At 56.1% G+C, this 18510-nt stretch overlaps 1 protein-coding gene across 2 annotated transcripts in view; it reads right to left on the bottom strand.

The window, feature by feature from the left end:
* The window catches only part of CACNA1B (calcium voltage-gated channel subunit alpha1 B), a 184193-nt gene that overhangs the window by 24809 nt on the left and 140874 nt on the right, over window positions 1-18510 (bottom strand). For both annotated transcript variants that reach the window (XM_059926165.1, XM_059926166.1), the window contains exons 28-36: window positions 17654-17855; window positions 17283-17447; window positions 16857-16967; window positions 16413-16496; window positions 9250-9255; window positions 5622-5738; window positions 5162-5227; window positions 3726-3817; window positions 1520-1664 (exon numbers count right to left, since the gene is read on the bottom strand). In XM_059926165.1, the coding sequence (XP_059782148.1) occupies window positions 1520-1664; window positions 3726-3817; window positions 5162-5227; window positions 5622-5738; window positions 9250-9255; window positions 16413-16496; window positions 16857-16967; window positions 17283-17447; window positions 17654-17855 (988 nt within the window). The remainder of the gene's footprint in view (window positions 1-1519; window positions 1665-3725; window positions 3818-5161; window positions 5228-5621; window positions 5739-9249; window positions 9256-16412; window positions 16497-16856; window positions 16968-17282; window positions 17448-17653; window positions 17856-18510) is intronic.

Genomic DNA, 18510 nt, shown 5'->3' with positions numbered 1-18510 from the left:
TAAATCCCAAATCTGAATAATGCACTTTGCTACCCATGGTGCCAAGTAGAGAATATGGCCCGAGAAAAGCACAAACTGTGCTGGCTGGTCCTGCGTGAAAGTTATGACTGTAAATCTGAAGTGTCTGCTCAGCACTGCCCACTGTGGAAAGGAGCTGTCCACTCTTGCTATGCTCTTTGCTTCTTATTATCTCTTGAACCTGCTGCAGTAAGGCTTTGATCCTAACACTCCAAAGAAATTGTTCCTGTGAAGGGCGCCCATGGCTTCTACCTTTCCACACCCCATGAACAATTCTCAGTCATCATTTTACTTTACCTCCCAACAATATTTCACGTGGTTGATGATTCCCTCCCACTAGGGACACTGTCTTCCCTTGGTTTTTAGGGGACTGCCCTCTCCTGGCTCTCACCTGCCTCACTGCTCCTTACCAACTTCTGGATCCCATGCTCCCTTCTGTCTCCTAAATGCCCCCAGGGCTGAGTCTTCAGCACTCACACTCTCCATAGGTCAGTGCTCCTCGAATTTAGCACACACAGAATCACCCGGGGAGCTTGTTAAAACTGATTCCTGGGTCCCTCTCCCAGAGATCCTGATACAGCAAGTCTTGGAAGGGACCCAGGAATCTGCATTTCTAACCAGTGCTCAGGCGATATTTAAGCCGTGGGTCTCTGAACCACACAGGGACCTAGAGGGTATCATCAAGCCTGATGGATACACCAAATACTAATGACAACGAATTCACATCTCCAGCCCAGAGGCCCCCACGTGTCTCTACCCGCTCCCTCCTTATCCTCATGCCCACGGCTCCCCAACCTTTCCACCTCGGGGGAAGAACCACTCACTCCATCACCCCAGCAAACCCCAGAAGGCAGCGTTTTTCCCTCTTTTGCTCTCATGCTCATGTTCAATCATCAATTGTGTCAGCTCTACCTTTACAATGCAGCCCAAGTCCACACAACTTCTTTCACACCCACCTTCTCCAACTGTCACTTCCGATTACCTCCTGCTCACTTACAGCCCCTCCTGACCAGAAGCCAGAAGCCAGAGTGAGGTTTTAATGTCAAGCAGATGACGTCACTGCTCACAGTGTCCCAGAGCCTTCTGCTGACTTGTAATAAAATCCGCACCCTGGGACCTGGCCCGCTGACACCTCCAACCTGACCCCACAAGCTTCCGTAGCTCATGGGCCACAGGCAGGCTGGCTGGAATTCTGCTGCTTCGTATCTTATCACCACGGTGCAAGTCCTTCTAGAAGCTGAGAACTGAGGGACAAATGCCCTACAGAAACTGAAAACCCCTTCCACAGAAGTAAAGGCAGGCCCACAGGAGCTCATTACCCAGGGGGTCCTTTCAGGATTAATGAGGTCCTCATCTCTGGGGAAACGAGGACCATCAACATGGAATCAGCTTTCATGTGACACGGATGAAAATCAGGGACCAGCAAGAGACTAGGGGGACCCAAGGTGGTCTGAGACAGGCAGATGCAGGCGATGGGATGGGCACAATGCCCAGGGCTCACCAGAAAGGAGCAGAGGAAGATGAAGGAGACAAAGTAGAAGTAGGCGAAGTCGCTCCCACACTCAGTGGCATTGGCGAGCTCGTCGCAGGCCCGGCTGCTGAGGCAGGACAGCATGATCTCGTGCCAGGCCTCCCCAGTGGCGCTCCTGAGAAGAGGGCAGAGCGTGAGGCCCAGGAAGGACGGCCCAGGACCGGCCCTGGGAGGGAGCCTGGGAGTTCAGGAGAGCTGGGTTCCTTCCCACAGGGATCCTGCACATGTGTGAGGTCTGGGTATCAGATGTTGCTTCTTAAAAAGAAACCTCTGGCATTAGCTTTTCAAGCTGATCATAATTGGGAAAGCCCTAGTTACGGGAAAGAATCCACCGCACCAGAAGTCAGCACCATGGCGAGCTCCCCTCTGTGGGCTCTGATCTCCCCAGAACGCCACCCAGTCTTCCTGGATTCAGGACACAGCGACTCCATCCTTCCCACTGCTCAGGCCAAATACGCGGGAGTCACCCTCGCCACCTCGCCCACCACGTCTTGATCATCAGCTCATCGGCCTTCAAACCAGCCAGACACGTACTACCCCCACCTCCCTGGGCTGCTGCAACAGCTTCTTAATTGGTGCTCGCTCCCCACCAGCAGCCCAGGGATAAGATCAATGACCCCTCAATGACCCCCTCACTCCCTGCAAAAGTTAAAAATCCACAAGACTGCCCACAGCCTGCCCTTTCCCTGGCCTCACCCCCTGCCATGGTCCCCACTCACTCCATACCAGCCACCCCAGCTTCTACTGCTTCTCGAACACATCAAGAACACCCTCGCCCTGAGCAGCTGCTACAGAGGCCCCTCCTGTGTGGACTTTTGCTTCTGCGCGTGAGGCCAGCACCAGGGGCCAGATGTGCACCAGACCTGCAGGTGGGCCAGAGGCCTGGGTCCCCCCTGTGCCCCTATGTGGTCAGCCCTGGGCAGAAGCTGGGCCCACTCCCTACTGACAACGGCTGGTTCAGCCCGTGCCAGGCCTGAATGATGAGGGTGCCCACATGTGACACCAAGATGAGGAAGGAAGAGAGATCTCTGAGATCAAAGGCTTAAAACCAAGGCTCACTTCATATCTTTTGTGGCACAAGGCAGGCTATTAATCAACAAAGAAATAAAGTTAATGCAATAGCTAAAGTCCAGAGAAACGACACTATCTGGGGAAAGTGTAAGCCTAAGGATACTTGTTCATCTGCTGCAAAGAACAAGTCAAAAACTCTCTCCAGGCAGCTCAGTGAAGCAGGCCTGATCTGAGCTCACCCTCCATATAAAGAAGAACTCCCACGGTGCCCAAAACGCATCTGCATTGGGCCAGATGTGCTGCGGGTCCCCAAGGGTGGGCCTGGCAGCAGCCCGCCCGATGCATTTACGTAAGTGAACACAGATGGTGAAACCTCAGGAAAGGGCCCAAGGCAGGGTGTGCTGTCAGGACCCCTCCACCATAAATCACTACAAAGAGCTCTTTTCTCCCCTCCTAGGGTCATGGTGAAGGAGGGAGACACATTCAACTCTCTGGCCTCCGCCCACAAGTGCATTCTCAAGCCACGGGGGTGGACAGCCCCAGTCCACGGGTGTCCACGCCTGACAGCAATGGCTGGGGAGCCGTCCCACACACATCTTCGCAGGAAGGCCTCTGAGCTAACACAAGCCTGTGCTCCTCCAGGCACCCCCCGGTGCTCCCCTTGGCTGCACCCCCGAGCCTCAGGAACTGCAGCTCCCATCAGCACGGCACTTCTGGCCGGTTGGGTTCCCTGGGCCACTGAGTGGGTACACGCTGCTGACAGCAGCTCTCCACTGCCCTGCTTCTCCTGACAGCACAGATCCCCGGAATCACTAAGGTGAGCAGACGGGAAGCTTGGGGCTGGCACACCAAGAAAAGCCCTTTGGACACCTTCTGTCCTCCCAGACCTCTCGGGCTGCAGCCCCACTGGAGGCCCTGCGGCTGCCGCCGGGGAGCAGAGACAAGGTGGAGGAGGCGGGCCCGGCCTGGCGCTCTCAGGCTGACCTCCTCATGGCCTTCCCTTCAGGCTGTCTTGAGGCCCAGGAGCCCTTAGGGAAGAACAAGCAGAAAAAGAGGAGAAACTGGAAAGGTCCACTGCGGAGAAGCCAGTGTGACCAGGGTTGCGGGGTGGTCCCACCCTGAGTGAAGAAGCCACTGAGCCTGGACCCACCTCCCCACAGCGCACCTGAACAGCAGCATCAAGGCTTGTAGAAACGTCCGGAAGTTGTTGTGCCGGTTGATGCTGGTGTCGTCGTCCAGGGCGATGTTTCCAAACACCTGAAGTGGAGAAGAAGGCTGCAGACCACTGCTGCTGGGTCTTCAGGAGCTGCAGCCGGGCAGGAGATGGTGTGTGTGCACGTGTGCGCCCACACGGGACAGGACGCTGCCCTTAGCCAGAGGACCCTGACAGAAGCCGCCGCCACCACTGCTGCCGGGGCTGGTGGCTTCCAGCTTCAGCAGCGTCTGTGCATTTCCAGGGTAGAGAAAACCTCTGGAGAGGCAAATGTATCCCTGTCCCACGGCCCAGCGTGCGCTGGCTCCGGCTCTGAGCCTGTCCAGGGATCTGCCAGCGTGACTAGTAAAAGGGGGACCCAGAGCTAAGTTTTGGTGGGCTCTGCCAGACAGAAGAAGGGAAGCGTTTTAAAATTCACTCTGTCGTCAATGACTCCAAACCAGTAATTATACTGATGTTCCGATACGTCACTTGAACGTTTCTCTTTGCACTTCTGTGCAAACATCACAATGGGCTTTCTATCCATTTTAATTTCTTTCTTTCAAGGTTAGAAATGCAAATGAGTCCCTAACTCTAAGTAGCTTAAAATCTGGAATCCAGATGAAAATTTATGAATCATCATATATACATCAAAAATAAAGATCAGTGACATATGTCTTTGTATGCCCACAGACCAAAGCAAGAAAAAAAAATATATTTGTTTTAAACAGCATCAGATCTCAGCAAATTTTAAGCAAGACAACTTTTCAACCCCTGAAAATAGAGTTTAAAAATCAGTTTTCAGCTAACCTTTAGACACTGTCTCCTTCCACTACAAATTAACATTTGAGTCCATCTCCCATCCCTACTATTGGAAAGTGGCCAGATGCCAAAGGTATCAACTGGGACGCTGCTTTGTGTATTTTAAACATTTTCCCAAATAGCTGACAGGGCGTTCTTTGACAAAATAAAGATAAATTATGCAAGCTAACTTTGACCAGGACAGTGACCTGGTATGATCCTGCTGACTTTTTCCTTCAACAGTATATAATCTCCTGTACAGGATCGGGACGCTTGTCCTTCAGAAGTGCTTCTGGGCCAAAAGAGTGACCAGCTGCTGCGCCGCAGGCCGCTCGGCGTCTTGCAGATGTGCTCAAACACTCCACCACCGTGGGGGCCCAGCACCCAAGCAATCGTGCCCACCGGCGCCCTAGCACAGCCCAGCAGGATTCCACTAGAGAGCAGGGCCGGGCATCTGCCCACAACGGGTGGCACTGCCTGGCTTCAGCCACAGAAGAGTCTTTCTGAGGATTAAGTTCATAAAGCGCTTAGAACGGCACCTGGCTCATAGAAACGTTGCCAAGTGCGAACCTGCATCGTTACCGTGCGACGGCCCCGTGCACACCCACCTGCATGCCGATGATGGCGTAGATGAAGAACAGCATGGCGATGAGCAGGCACACGTAGGGCAGGGCCTGCAGAGACACAGGGGGGACGGGTCAGCTCCGGCAGAGCCGCCTGCCCCCTTGCCTGAGCCTCGTCTGGAGAGCGGATGGTGGCCGGGTCTCTGGGGCCACACTGGCCTCAGCTGACTGCAGACCCACCCCACTGACCACCAAGCTACTGTCAACTTCTTCATCTACAAATCAAGTCATAAAAGCCACGTCAGCCCTTTGTGAGCATAAACAAGATACTCTCCGTAAAACTGAAAGTGTCCTTACAAACCATCACGGGACAACGGGGACCACGGGAGGTGTGGGCACCCGCCCCGGCCTTCCCGAGGAGGGCACTCGGGCGGTGGCGGCAGAAGCCCCCCAGCCTGCACGACAAGGGAGGGGTCAGGCCGCGCCTGGCCATGCCCAGCCTCACCTTGAAGGACTGGACGAAGGTCCAGAGCAGGATGCGGATGGTGTAGCCTTGGCGGAGCAGCTTGATGAGTCGGGCAGCACGGAAGAGGCGGAGGAAGCTGAGGTTGATGAAGTTGTTCTGCAGGGAAGAGAGGTTGTACTCTGACTTTCAGAGACCAGCCTCCCACGGGCGCAGGGCGGCCACTCCCCACCCCACCTCCCCAGGTCACTGTGCCCCAAAGAAAAGCGGGTGAAGAGAGAGAACGGAACAAAAGTCACCGCTTCACAGTCTAAGCAGCAATCAGCCACCAGGAAACCTTCCAAAAGTGAAGCTTGTCTTTGCAAACCGCTTCTCATGCAGCAAATCAGAGAAACGTCCTCCACAGGGAGGGACAGAGAAAAGTCCCATGAAGCAGCCCCCGCTGCCAGGTGGAAGGGCAGGTTGCCTGAGGCCAGGCCTCCAACACCGACGGCCTCTCACAGGGCAAGGCCGAGCCGCCCAGGGGCAGGGCTACCACACAGCCAGCAAGGCCCCGGCCTGCCTGGGGCCCAGCCGAGAGGCAGACCCTTCCTCCGGGCCTGGGCAGGTGCCCGCACACAGGTCACCGCAGGAGGCGCAGGTGGCGTCGGCCCTGCTGCTCACGCCAGGGAAGCCACCTCTGCAACCCACTACCCGGTGTCTACCCCAGAGAACCCAAGCCATCTCGCACGGCTCCCTCATCCAAAGGGTCGAAATCAGGCACAAACTAACCCAACCGTCTCTGGACTGCGCGGATGACCTGGGAGCGAGGCTTCCACCCTGGCCCAGGGGCGCCTGAATTCCTGGCATCCCTTTCGGGGGCACGGCCCTGCTCGGCGTCCGTGAGTAGGTCGGGGTGCTCGCGGGCCTGGGCGGCTTCCTGCCCGTCTGCTTGGAGACCAGGTGCCCACACGCAGCCTGAGGGCAGGTTCCCCACACTTGGCTGCTTTAAAATATGCAAGCAGCTCAGGCTAGACACATTGTGTTGCCAGATGCAGTGGTCAAATACAGAGAAAAGAGAGCACGGGTGCAGCGGCAGAGCTCACGCAGGAGGCGGCAGGGCCTGGGCAGAGCCGCGTCCTCCCTCCAGGGCTGCCCATCTGGCCTTGGCTGGGACGAGGCGTTGGTGGAGAGACGGGCCTCACTCCGCCCCTCCACTGCCTGTCTCAGGGGCTGGCTTCTTTGCTTCCCACCAGGGACTCTGGACTCTCTCTGCTGGCGAGGGACTTACAGCTACCCTGGGGGACGGCTCCCAGGTTTTGGACAGTGCCACAGGGAGAGGGGGCAGTTGGCAGGCACGAGGAGGGGCGACTGTGGTCCAGATCAGCAAGAAGGCAGAAGTGGACCTCGGGGTGTGACCCTGGAGGGTGTACTCGTTTCCCTGCAGCTCCCTCACCGGCTCGTGCTGGGGCAAGAGAACCTCAGGGGTAGACAGGACGGATGAGACATACCCACATTCTCTACCTGAGCCCCGCGGGCCCTGAGGACTCTCAGGTGAGCCAGTCGCCTCAGGAGGACGGGCACAGGGATGGAAGGGGGGACTGCCTACAGTGCCAGGGGACCCTTTGTACAAGACAGTAAAGCACAGCAAGGGAGGAGCTGCCACCTCAGGGGTGTCTGCTTTCAAACCACCTGCGCAGGTGGGTCTGGAGGGGCCAAGACCAAAGCAATTTGCTCAGACCGTTGGGACAGACAAGATTTCCTGAAAATACTGGGGGGAAATATAAGCTTCTGGGTAAGAAGGAAGAGACGGATGCCACAGCGGGCAGCGGAAGGCGCTGTTCGTTCCAGTTACTGGATGCGTGAACGCAGCCCCTTCTTACTTTGTTGAGAACCAGGTCCCACCCCACCTCCCCAGCTTCTCTCTCGGGGCTCCACGGGCACGTAGGAGAGGGTGCAGGTGCCAACAGACGGACAGCCCTAGAGAGCCGTGAGGGCAGAGGTGACGGCGGCCACAGATGCCGCAAGCACAGGGTGACAGGCTGAGTGCACCACGGCTGCAGCCGGGCGCGAGCCGCCACACACCACCATGCAGACTGCATGCGGGACGGCAGGGGCAGCAAGCACACAGCGGCCTCCCCCTGGCTGAGCACCGTCACCCCTGGCCTCAGCCAACCCCCTGGAGGCGGATGCAACCTGCCCCGACCCCCCAGAGTCCATGGTTTCTGCTGCATCCACGAGCAACCCCACCTACTTCCAAGCCAGGCCCCTCCTTATGGCCCCTGCCTCTGAGCCAGGAAAGGTCAGCTTCACAGCCCTCAACACGGAGCTGATTTACGCTGAGGGGACACTGGTCCCCAGCTCCACTGAGCGCCAGCTTCCACCGCCACACGATGGAGGCGTTAGGACATCATGCCCAGGGGCGAGGAACCCCTGAGAAAAGGAACTTACGGTGCACTGAGCACTGAAACGCCACCACAGAGGCAAACGGAGCCCAGGCCGAGGCCCACGTCTCCTGCATCCAAGCACATCACTGCCTCTGGTCAGAGTCACAGCACAATGACGCGCCCCCCCCCCCTCACACTGTGCACGTGTCGGGGGACCACACACGTGCCAGGGATGAGGTGCAGCAGAGCGTGGAACGAGCTGCTCTCCTACTCAGCTTCGTTCTCAAGGGGACCGACGACGGGGGAGAGACAGAGAGAAAGGAGAGAAAGCCTGTGGAGAAAGCCCACACACGCACAGTATCCTGGCCGCTGACACGAAGGCAGAGGAGGGCACAGAGCGGGTGGACGGGAAGGGCTGAGCAGGGGCCTGGTGCCATGAGCAGAGCCTGTGCGAAAGATGTGGCCTGGTATTTCTGCAGCATCGAACAGCCTTTTCTCAAAACTCAAGCTTTTCTGCTCCGATTGTGAAACGCTTTATCACAAGCATTCACTTTCTGTAGCAGAAATCTCGGAATCTGCTACTTTGCATGAACTTGCAGTCACGGCCCCAGCTCACTCCGCTCCCCGCATCTTCTCTGCCCCCTCACCCGGAAGGAGGCTCCGTCCACACCACCTGCACGGGTTCCACACAAGCTCGCTGACCAGGGCACACGAGAATCAGCGACGCTGGATGAAGGCCCAGCCCTCTGTTCCCTCCTGGGGCAGAGCCCCTCTTTCTACTCAGGCCAACCCCCCAGCCTGGTGCCCCCCAGCCAGGCCCCCACGGAAGATACGTCCAGGAAGGACCCTACAGGAGACCTTGTCCGAGGCCACTGGGCAGAGCCGAGGCCACTGGGTCTGCCAGTGGAGACAGAGCAGAGGGGAGACAACTGTGCAGCAGAAACCATGGACTTTTCGGGGATCAGGTCCAAACTCACATCCTGCAAAACCTCCCCAATTCTGAGCCCGTCTCATCACTTACCTGCCTCTCACTCAGAAGCCCCTACCTCCTCTCTCAGCCCAAGGCCAGTTCCTGTGGTCAGATGGTCCCTGGGGGGCCCTCATAAGCCCCTGCTGGACCCCAGGAGCCGGGAGAGTGCGTGAGAGGCCAGAGGGGCGGGTGCAGCTGGGCTCTGAGCACAGGAGGGCAGTGGCGAGGGGTGACAGGAAGCAGGAGAGAGGGGGACCACAGGAAGCAGGAGAGAGGGGGACCAGAGCAAGCAAAGCGAGGAGCTTTAAGAACCATTTAAAGTCATGAAACCAACCGTTTCCTACATGTGATGTTTTCATGGATGGATATTTGCGTATTATTGACAAATTGGGATGTTTGAACAGCAGGCGCACAACATGCAGACGGAGACATGGTTTTCGCGTTGTATGTTGGTTGCGTGACGTGAGTCAGCAGGTAGGTGAGGGTAGACATGGTTTTCGCGTTGTATGTTGGTTGCGTGATGTGAGTCAGCAGGTAGGTGAGGGTAAATCAAGAACAGAAACAGAAAACAAAAGAGAAAATGAGTCACCAACACAAGCAAAACTCAAACTCTGAATACTTCACTGGAAATTTTTAGGATTTTGGTAAACTTTGCATATTTTGCTTAAAATGTACCAAATCAAAACACACTTTTGAAATCTGTAGGTTATGCAGACAGGGGCATCATTTGCATTTCTGTTTGTAATGCAAATCCAAAGATGACTCACAGACACTTATTTTTTTATTTCCAGGCAAAGAAATCAATGTCAGTTTTATGCTTGCTTAGAATGTGTTCTCTACGTGACCCTGGTTAAGACGGTTGCTCTATGGTGATTTTTAAGTCGGAGGTGGGAACTGACACTCATATTTTTGCCTACGGAAAAAAAAAGTGCATCCACAAAGTAACATATGAAGTGACTACAATGGAGAAAGAAAAAAAGACACCGAAATCCACAAGACGGCTTCCTTTCACCTTTCCTCCTCCACGCAGGACAGGGTGAAGACTGCCCTCTGAAATCACTAGTGGCCGGGGCAGCTGAGCTTTCAGACCAAGCAGCTTCTCAGCCCTCCCGCCAGCCCTGCTGGGCGCCCAGGATTGGTGGTGGCTACCCTGGAGGTCTTGCTGGGATTAAGTTCTCGAACATCTGCAAGCCGCCCTCCCTCGAGTTTCCAGCAGCTGAGGGGCCTCTCTGTGGGGAGGTGCCCCTGGGAGACAGCGCGTCTGTGACATCAGCCGGGCACCCCGGCCTGCCCCTCCTGTGGGTGCCCTCCCAGCCGTCACCCCTCTGCCGACCCCCAGGGCTGTGTCCTTGCAGTTGGGAGCCCAGTGTCTGGATGCCTTTATCTGGGGCATAAAGACTCCTGTGCCCAAGGAGGTGGAGCGCCTGGCAGAAACCACACTGGGGAACTATTTCTTGGTGAGAAGAGGTGCACAGCAAAGGGACAGCGCCCGGGCAGTGCTGCAAGGCCAGCAGCCGGTGGAACAAATAACGTTGCTTTTTTGTTAAAATAGCAGCTTTCAGCTTTTTGCCTGGATTATTCAGATCACTGACTTTTCAAAACCATGAAACATCTCACATAAACAAAAGAATACGTGCAAGTATATGTACACACACGTATTTTAAATGAAGGTAATAAAATATCCATATATTCATCACCCAGCTTAAAAAACAGAATGTCACCATCGCTTTGGAAGCCCTTCCCGTCTCTCTCTTCCCCAGATGTAGTAACTAACCTTAATTCTTGTCAGTAATTGCTTTTCTTCACTGTTTTACCTCAAACTCTTAAAATGCGTTTACACTTGCCTGTCCTTAACTCTGTGACGGGATTAGACTGTACGCAGCCCTCTCGGGCTCAGGCAAACTTGTGCTCTGACTCTGAGCAAACCCCGATTTTCAGAAGCATCCTCTTGATAAGGGTGCCATTCACTGTGTCAATAGACCACTTCTGCTGCTGCGAACAACGCTGCCATGAACATCAGTGTGAAAACGTCTCCAGGTTCCTTTGCCAGGCACCCTGGGCATCTGCACCTGGGAGGGTGCCGGAGCACACACGCCCGCCCCTCCAGAGAGGCCGCGCCGACCGACACCCTCGCCTACAGCCGGCAACCTCAGGGTTTCTGTTTGACGAACGCTGGGTGTGGAACGGCATCTCAGTGCCGTTTCACTGTGTATTTCGTTGATTACAGGTAAGGTTGAGTATCTTTCTGTGGCCATCTGTGTCTTCCGTTTCGCAAGATGCCCCACCGTACCTCCTGCTCCCGGAGGAGCCTGGCACGTTCTGGACACTGACCTCCACGGCGAGCCGGGAAGGCCTCCGCCCTCCAGCCTTGCTCACTACCTGCTGGCCTCACGCTCTTCTCCCCCATGCATCTCATCCCGTCTCATCTTACAGGCTCACGATTCCTAGCCTTACGTCACTGGCCCGCGTCTCCTCCGGCTGCCCGCTGGACGACTCCTGGGAGGAGAGCAGGACTGAACTCTAACACGGACAAAGTGCAGCTGGACCGTCCTCAGCAATCCTGTCCCTCACAATTCCCTCCCTTTTCGGTGAATGACAATCCACTTCTCCAAGTGCTCAGACGACAATGTTTGATGCCATCCTTGCCTCATCTTTCACACCCACGTCCGACCCATCTGCAGCTCTGCCTTGTAATTACACCCAGAACTTGACCATGTCTGACCGCATCCCAGCTCCCAGCTCCTCTCCCGGCTCACAGCAGTAACGCTCGGCCGCACACACATCCTCCAAGGCCCACTACCCAGTTGTCAGCACTCACATCTTTGTTTCTGAGAGCTTTCCCAGGCCAGGACACAATACCCAGGCCCTAACATTAATGAAGGGTGAACTGCTGAAAAAATAATTCTCTGGCCCCCTCTCCCCAGCAGCCTTCAACCCACGGCAGACAGCGGCTGCTGGGAGAGCCCCGGGGTAGTAGTAACGGTAGCTGACTTGATAGCGCCCTTCCCGGGCTGCCTGCCTCTCCGCTCGCTTCCAGATGAACGACTTGCACCACATTCTTGTCTCAGGGTCTGTTTCTGGGGGAACCCGGCTAAGACAGCCCTGACTGGTCTCGCTGCCTCTGCCTGTGCCCTGCACAATGTTCTCAACAAAGCTGCCAGGGCTGTGGTCTTAAACGCCAGATCGTGTCACTCCTCCCCACAGAACCCTCCAAACCCTCCCATCTCACTCAAAAGAAAAGCCGAGGTTTACCGACTGCAAGGTGTTCAGTGTGCAGCCACAGCGCCACCCTTCCTTCACCCCTGGGGGGTCTCTGCACTCGCTGCCCCCCAGCTGTCACCTGCTCGGATTCCTTGCAAGCCCAGACTTCCTGACCTGGGGTCGCCGTCTCAGTGACACACAATCACGGCTCCCCAGTGTCTCACACCCCCTCTGCTTTGCCTTCTCCCTGGTCACTGTCTGACACCATGTGTCTTTCCCATTAGCATGAGCGGGGATTTTCATCTTTTGTCCCAGCACTTAGAATAGTGCTTAGCACATGATAGGCACTGCATAAATATTTTAACGTGTATAAATGAAGGAATGTGATACAAATATCCTTCCCCTGTTCATGGATTGGCCTTCCTCCTTTTGATACACAGAAACTTTATGTTATACAATTTTTTTCCAGTTATGGCTGGTGCTTTATATATATTTTGCTTAACAAATCACTACTTATCTCAAGGTCTTAAAAATAATCTCTTGTATTTTCTTCTAAGAGTTTTAAAGTTTTTGTCTCTTATATTTAAGTCTTTTCATCCATTTGCAGTATTTTTGCGAATGGTGCGAACCAAGATCCAATTCCTCTTTTTCCCTGTACTAATCATCAGTTACGCCCACAGACGGTCACACACCGAGTTTCCACACGCGAGTGGGTTTGATTCCAGGCTCTTGGGCTACTCCACACGGTCTAAACTGCTACAGCTTTGCAGGAAGTCGCCTCCCTGGCACAGCACCCCAGAAGCACCTTCTACTATTAAGTATCTTGGCTATTTGGGAGCCTTTGCTCTTCCTTATAAATTTTAGAAGCAGCTTGTCAAATTCCAAAACAAAGAGACAAACAAACAAAAAGAAAAACAAAATCATTGGTGTTTTTATTGAAATTGCATTGAATCTACAGATCAATTGGGAGAAACTGTCATCTCTATGACACTGACACTACTTATTAATTAACATAATGTATAACTCCATCTATTCAAGTCTTGTTTAGCATCTTCCAATAAAGTTCAGTAATTTTCCACAAAGAGGTCCTGCACGCGTACCTTGTTAGGTTTGTCAGGACTGCTGGCGCCGTAATGAAACGCAGCAAACTTACTTGAGCGATCTCACATTTAATTTGTTTTAGATTATTCTGGATTTCATCCATAGACGGCTCGTCTTCATGGGCCGTGTGCCACCAGCCCAGCAACAACCCAGTGCACCGTGGAAGTGCTACATCCGGGGCCACACCTGGGCAAGCCTAGAGGGCACCGTCACACGACGGCTGGCCTGGCCCCCACACCGCTCGCCTCTGTGGCACCACTGTCTCTTCCTCAGCTCACCCCTCCCCAGCACATCACGGGATGGTCACTAAAAGTCGAGGAAAAACTCCAACCTGGTTATGGAGGGACTGGCTTAATATACTGGTGCAGGCCTCACCAGAGCCCCAGGCAGCGTCGGCCTGAAAGACAGCGGTGAGGCAGAGCTCTGGTGATGTGCCCAAGCCGCCACAGTGCGTGTGTGTGCGTGTGTGTATGTGCGTGAAGTTGCTGGTGGTAAGGACCACAGGGTCCTAGGCAAAGACTACAGCTTGGTCAGGCCTCTGGAGGGAACAAGGTTTGTGGCAGAGGCCACCTCTGGATGTGGGAATGGGCACCATGCGCAGGTCTAGGCATCACATGTTAACGTCCACCCCGGACACCTACAGCCGTAGGGACATGAAAACCCCATGCGCCTTAGGCTGTGCGGACAACAGGTGCCAGCAAGCCGCCGTCCTCCCAGCCCCCGCTCACACGGCAGACCCACAAAGGCAGTGACCGTGACGGCTGGGACGAAGGCTGTGCCTGGCAAGGCTGATCCAGCCACGGCCGCTACTGAGCACCAGCTCGTTGTGAGCAGAGACCACCTTTAGGCCTCTACAGGGAACCACGCCTGGAGCTGTCACTCAGCCACTTGGCGGTACGTTGCCTACCTGAGAACCTTTCACCTGGAAACAACAGTGATTTGTCTCAACGGGGATCACTCATATCTTGGGTGTGGGCCTGCCTCTGCTGATGCACTAGCGTCAGAGATTTACCAACAGGGGATGCCACATGCCATCAACTCAGAGCAAGCGGAGGCGGGGCAAAGGAGCAGGAGACCCAGGACCCACCGGCATGTCACACTCCACATCACTCAGGAGGTGTCGCTCTGATAAAATGCTGAGATGGCCTCTTACAGGCACAGAAAAGAGCTGGCCTGGTGGGGCACCTCAGGGGGTTTGGGGTGCTGCACTTCAAAATGAACTGACAGCCAACAGACATACTGGGTGCCCGACCTGTAAACCGCATGGATCCAGGAAGCAAGGGGCCAAAGCGGAGGTGGCCCCCGTCACCATGACTCCAGCAGCCCGCTGGGACTTTGTGTCACCATCCCCACAAATTCAGGCTAGGCGCATCTCGGGGTCCTGACTCAAACAGGCCGGAGACCACTTCCACTGTGCGACACAGGAAGGCCGTGGTGGCTCCTGTCGCTCTGGGTTCCCCAGAGTTTCCACGCTGGCCAGGGTGTGAAGGGCAGAGCTGCCCCTGCACAGGGGCAGGGAGGTCTGTCTGGAAATCAGCGGCCCCCGGGGCCTTTCTAGAGGTTCCTGGGACCAGTCTGAACTGTGCCTGGACCATCACAGCAGCCAGAGCCACACGGGGTATGGCAAGCAGGGCCCGGTCCGCACAGCACAGACGGCTGGGTCACCTGGCAAGACCAGCGACCAGAGCAGCAGAGGGCTGGCCAGAGGTGAGGGGACGCCGGCGATGACGCAAATCCCCAGCACAGCAGCAGGTGCCCCGCTCCTCCTATCAACCCTCTCCTCCCAGAAGTCGTGACTAGCACCACCCTGAAGACAGCAACGGGACCCGACGTGAGGTGTGGGCAGAGCCAGGTTGAGCCAGGGCCGCGAGCAGATGCCCCCACCCTGCACGTGGCCCTTCACCCGCAGCAGCGCAGGCGGCCAGAGCTTGCTTCGCCTGCCCTCGGGGCACTCGGGTGTCTGGCAATCGACGCCCCGGGCACAGCCTTTAGCCGAGGACTGGTGTGCACAGAGGCAAGAACTCTGCAGCTCTGAGGTGTGACCCGCCCTGTCTCCAGAGCCCCTGGGGGATGACCCGATTCACCGGCACCTCTGGTCCTTCTCTCCCCATCCACCTCCCCAAACCTCTCTCCACGGGTTCTGCCTCAGAACACGTCCTAAGACATAACTTTTACAAGAATCCTCACCTTGGTGTCTGTTCCTAGAGAATTCAACCTAAGAAAAATAAATGTGGTTTTTGCCATTTAATTCTAACCTAACGTGTTGTGCTTAAAGAATACCGCTTTGGGCTTCCCTGGTGGCGCAGCGGTTGAGAGTCTGCCTGCCAGTGCAGGGGACACGGGTTCGAGCCCTGGTCTGGGAGGATCCCACATGCCGCGGAGCAACTGGGCCCGTGAGCCACAATTACTGAGCCTGCGCGTCTGGAGCCTGTGCTCCGCAACAAGAGACGCCGCGATAATGAGAGGCCCGTGCACCGCGATGAAGAGTGGCCCCCGCTTGCCACAACTAGAGAGGGCCCTCGCACAGAAACGAAGACCCAACACAGCCATAAATAAACAAACAAACAAACCCCCCAAAAAATGTTAAAAAAAAAAAAAAAAAAAAAAGAATACCGCTTTATGACTCAGATTCTTTCAAATTTGTTGAGACAAGTTCATGTTCCAGCCCTCAGTCCGTTTTTAGATATAATCCATGTATTTTAGTAAGAATAAGAATCTCCAGCATGTGTACACACACACACACACACACACACACACACACACACACACACACCCCACGTATATGTAAAACAAACCTAATACTTTAAAATATTCTAAACTCTTACTGGTTTTAGTTTGTATCTTGTTGGCACCAGTTGTTAGAAGCGTACGCATTAGATACCCACAAATTTAGAAGATCCTTATCTTCCTGGTCACTTGTTACCATGGAGCTCCCAGGTGATTCTCAGGCCACCAGCCTGGAAGACCTCCTGGGAACCAATTTCTTATCCAAGAAAAAGCATTTGCCGAGAGGATACCCACCCCCCCAAACTCATCCCCACACTCGCCTCTGGAGAGGAGCTTCCATCTCCAGAGCTCGTGGGGAATTCTGCTCCGGAGGAGGAGCTAACACCATCAGGGCCTGGAGGCTCAGTGAGGGAACACCTCTGGAAGGAAACCACTTGGGGCCCTGCGGGGGCAGGAGATGCTACTTACCGCAATCTCTGTTACTAAAATATCAGTAATACTTCCCAACACAGTGACAAAGTCAAAGACGTTCCAGGCGTCTCTGAAATAGTTCTGGAGAGAAAGAGGGGCAGTTAGTGCTGGGGCCGGTGAGGGCTCTGCCGGACAAGGAGCTGCAGGAGATGGCTTCTAGTCAAGAAGGCGGCGAGTGGACAGACGCGCCGCCTCAGGTGGGAGAGCACAAGGTCTCGCATCCAGAGGGAAGGAGCCCGGCCCCACCCGCTTCCAGGAGCAGGGTGGGCGCAGAGGTGCGGGCAGACCCCGGCAGCCCCCTCCCTGGGGCCCCTCCGGGGTCACATGTGTTCTGGGGGTTCAGGGAATCCCCAGCTCCAAACGGTGGGCCCCCGAAGGTCCCCTGAAGAGGCGGGGCCAGAATGCAGACACCTGAAGGCCAGGAGGGGCCAAGGCACGTACCAGCACCCCGAAGGCGATGATCTTGAGCACGCACTCCATGGAGAACATGGACGTGAACACGATGTTCAGACACTTCAACATCAGCTCGTACTCGTAGGGCGCGTCATAGAACTGCCCGGGGAAGAGGCACCGTTGGCCCCAGGCCTGGCTGCCCTGCGACACCCCACGGGGCCCACGACGACCTCCTGTCACACATGCCTGCTGCACGGGGACCCCCTCCCGGTTCCCCTCGTCTCCCAGAACCTTCTCACGATCTCAGCCCGCGGACGACTGGGGGCCCAGGGTTGCGCAGGCACCCTGAGCTGACCAGCACTCGGGGCGACGCCCACTCCCGCGCGTACCCCAGGAGGAGGCCCGCCCTCCGCCAGGCTGGAGTCGGGCTCCCGCCCCACGGGCGCCGGGACCCACCACGCGGGCCCCGCGCACCTTCATCATCAGCACCACAGTGTTCAGGGCTATCATAGCCATGATGAAGTACTCGAAGGGCGGCGAGACCACGAACGTCCACGTCTTGTACTGGAACGACTGCTTGTTCTGGGGCATGTACCGCGTCAGGGGTTTGGCGCTGATGGCGAAGTCGATGCAAGCCCTCTGCATAGGAAGGAAGCAGCAGGGGGAGCTTGGACCCTGCGGAGCCCCTGCACACCCCCCGCCCTCGTCCAGAAGGCCTCCTCCGGGCAGCCCTCCCTGCCCTGTGCTGGCCAGTGGTTCCCACGCAGAAGGGGCGCCCAGGGCCCCTGCCTACACTGCCCACTGGAGAGCCCGCGAGGAGATGGAGTGGGAGGGGAGGCGCCTACCTCGTTCTTCTCCAGGCTGCATTCAGACATGACCTTGTCCCCCTGCTCCTGGAAGGTGATGATGATCAAGGCCACAAAGATGTTGACGAAAAAGAAGGGGAAGACCACGAAGTAGACCACGTAGAAGATGGACAGCTCCATGCGGTACCCAGGGCTCGGGCCCTGCTCCTCATACGTGGCGTCCACCGAGTGTTTCAGCACCCTGGGCCAAGAACCAACGCCAGGCATCAGGGGAGCCCAGGAGGACACGGCCCCGGGAAAGACGAGGCCCATGTCACAGCTGAGGCTTCTGCGGCTGAGCCCGGAGACGGTGCCATGTGCGGCCAGGCCTGCTCCTCAGAATGGCGTGGCTGCCGGCGGGGCCTGTCCCACCAGTAGGGCTTATACTCAGGGCTACTGGGGGGACCTCCTAGAGGATGCCTCAGTGTGCCTGAGGTCCTATCCCCCGGAGGAGAGGTGGGAGAGGTCCAGCAGTCCTGCGCTGCCCGGCTCTCTCCCACCTCACGCCAGGTAACCTGCCCACACCCAGCTTCACCTGTTGCCAGAAAGCCTTGGGCTGAGCAGGTTATCCTGGCAGAGCATCGATCCTACCTTCTGAAGGGTGGTCTTCTCAGCCCCAAAGGAAGCCCCTGCCATCCAGTGTGGCACTGAACACATGCACCCCTTGGGCTCCCCTTAACTGCGGCCAGAGGCCAGCACAGGGAGACGCCAAAGGGCCCATCTTCCCCCCGGCCTCCAGCCACTAAACAAGGATTTTCAGGAGGTCACAATGCTGTGCTCTTGGCTTAATCCCCTCCTGCTCCCCAGGCTGCCCGCTCTTGAAGGGCAGGGCCATGGCTCAGCCGGTAAGTACAAGA

The sequence above is a fragment of the Balaenoptera ricei genome, chromosome 6 (assembly GCF_028023285.1).
Source record: "Balaenoptera ricei isolate mBalRic1 chromosome 6, mBalRic1.hap2, whole genome shotgun sequence".
In the NCBI taxonomy this organism is placed as follows: domain Eukaryota; kingdom Metazoa; phylum Chordata; class Mammalia; order Artiodactyla; family Balaenopteridae; genus Balaenoptera; species Balaenoptera ricei.
The sequence above is the reverse complement of the archived record's forward strand: the minus strand, read 5'-3'. Positions and strand labels throughout refer to the sequence as shown.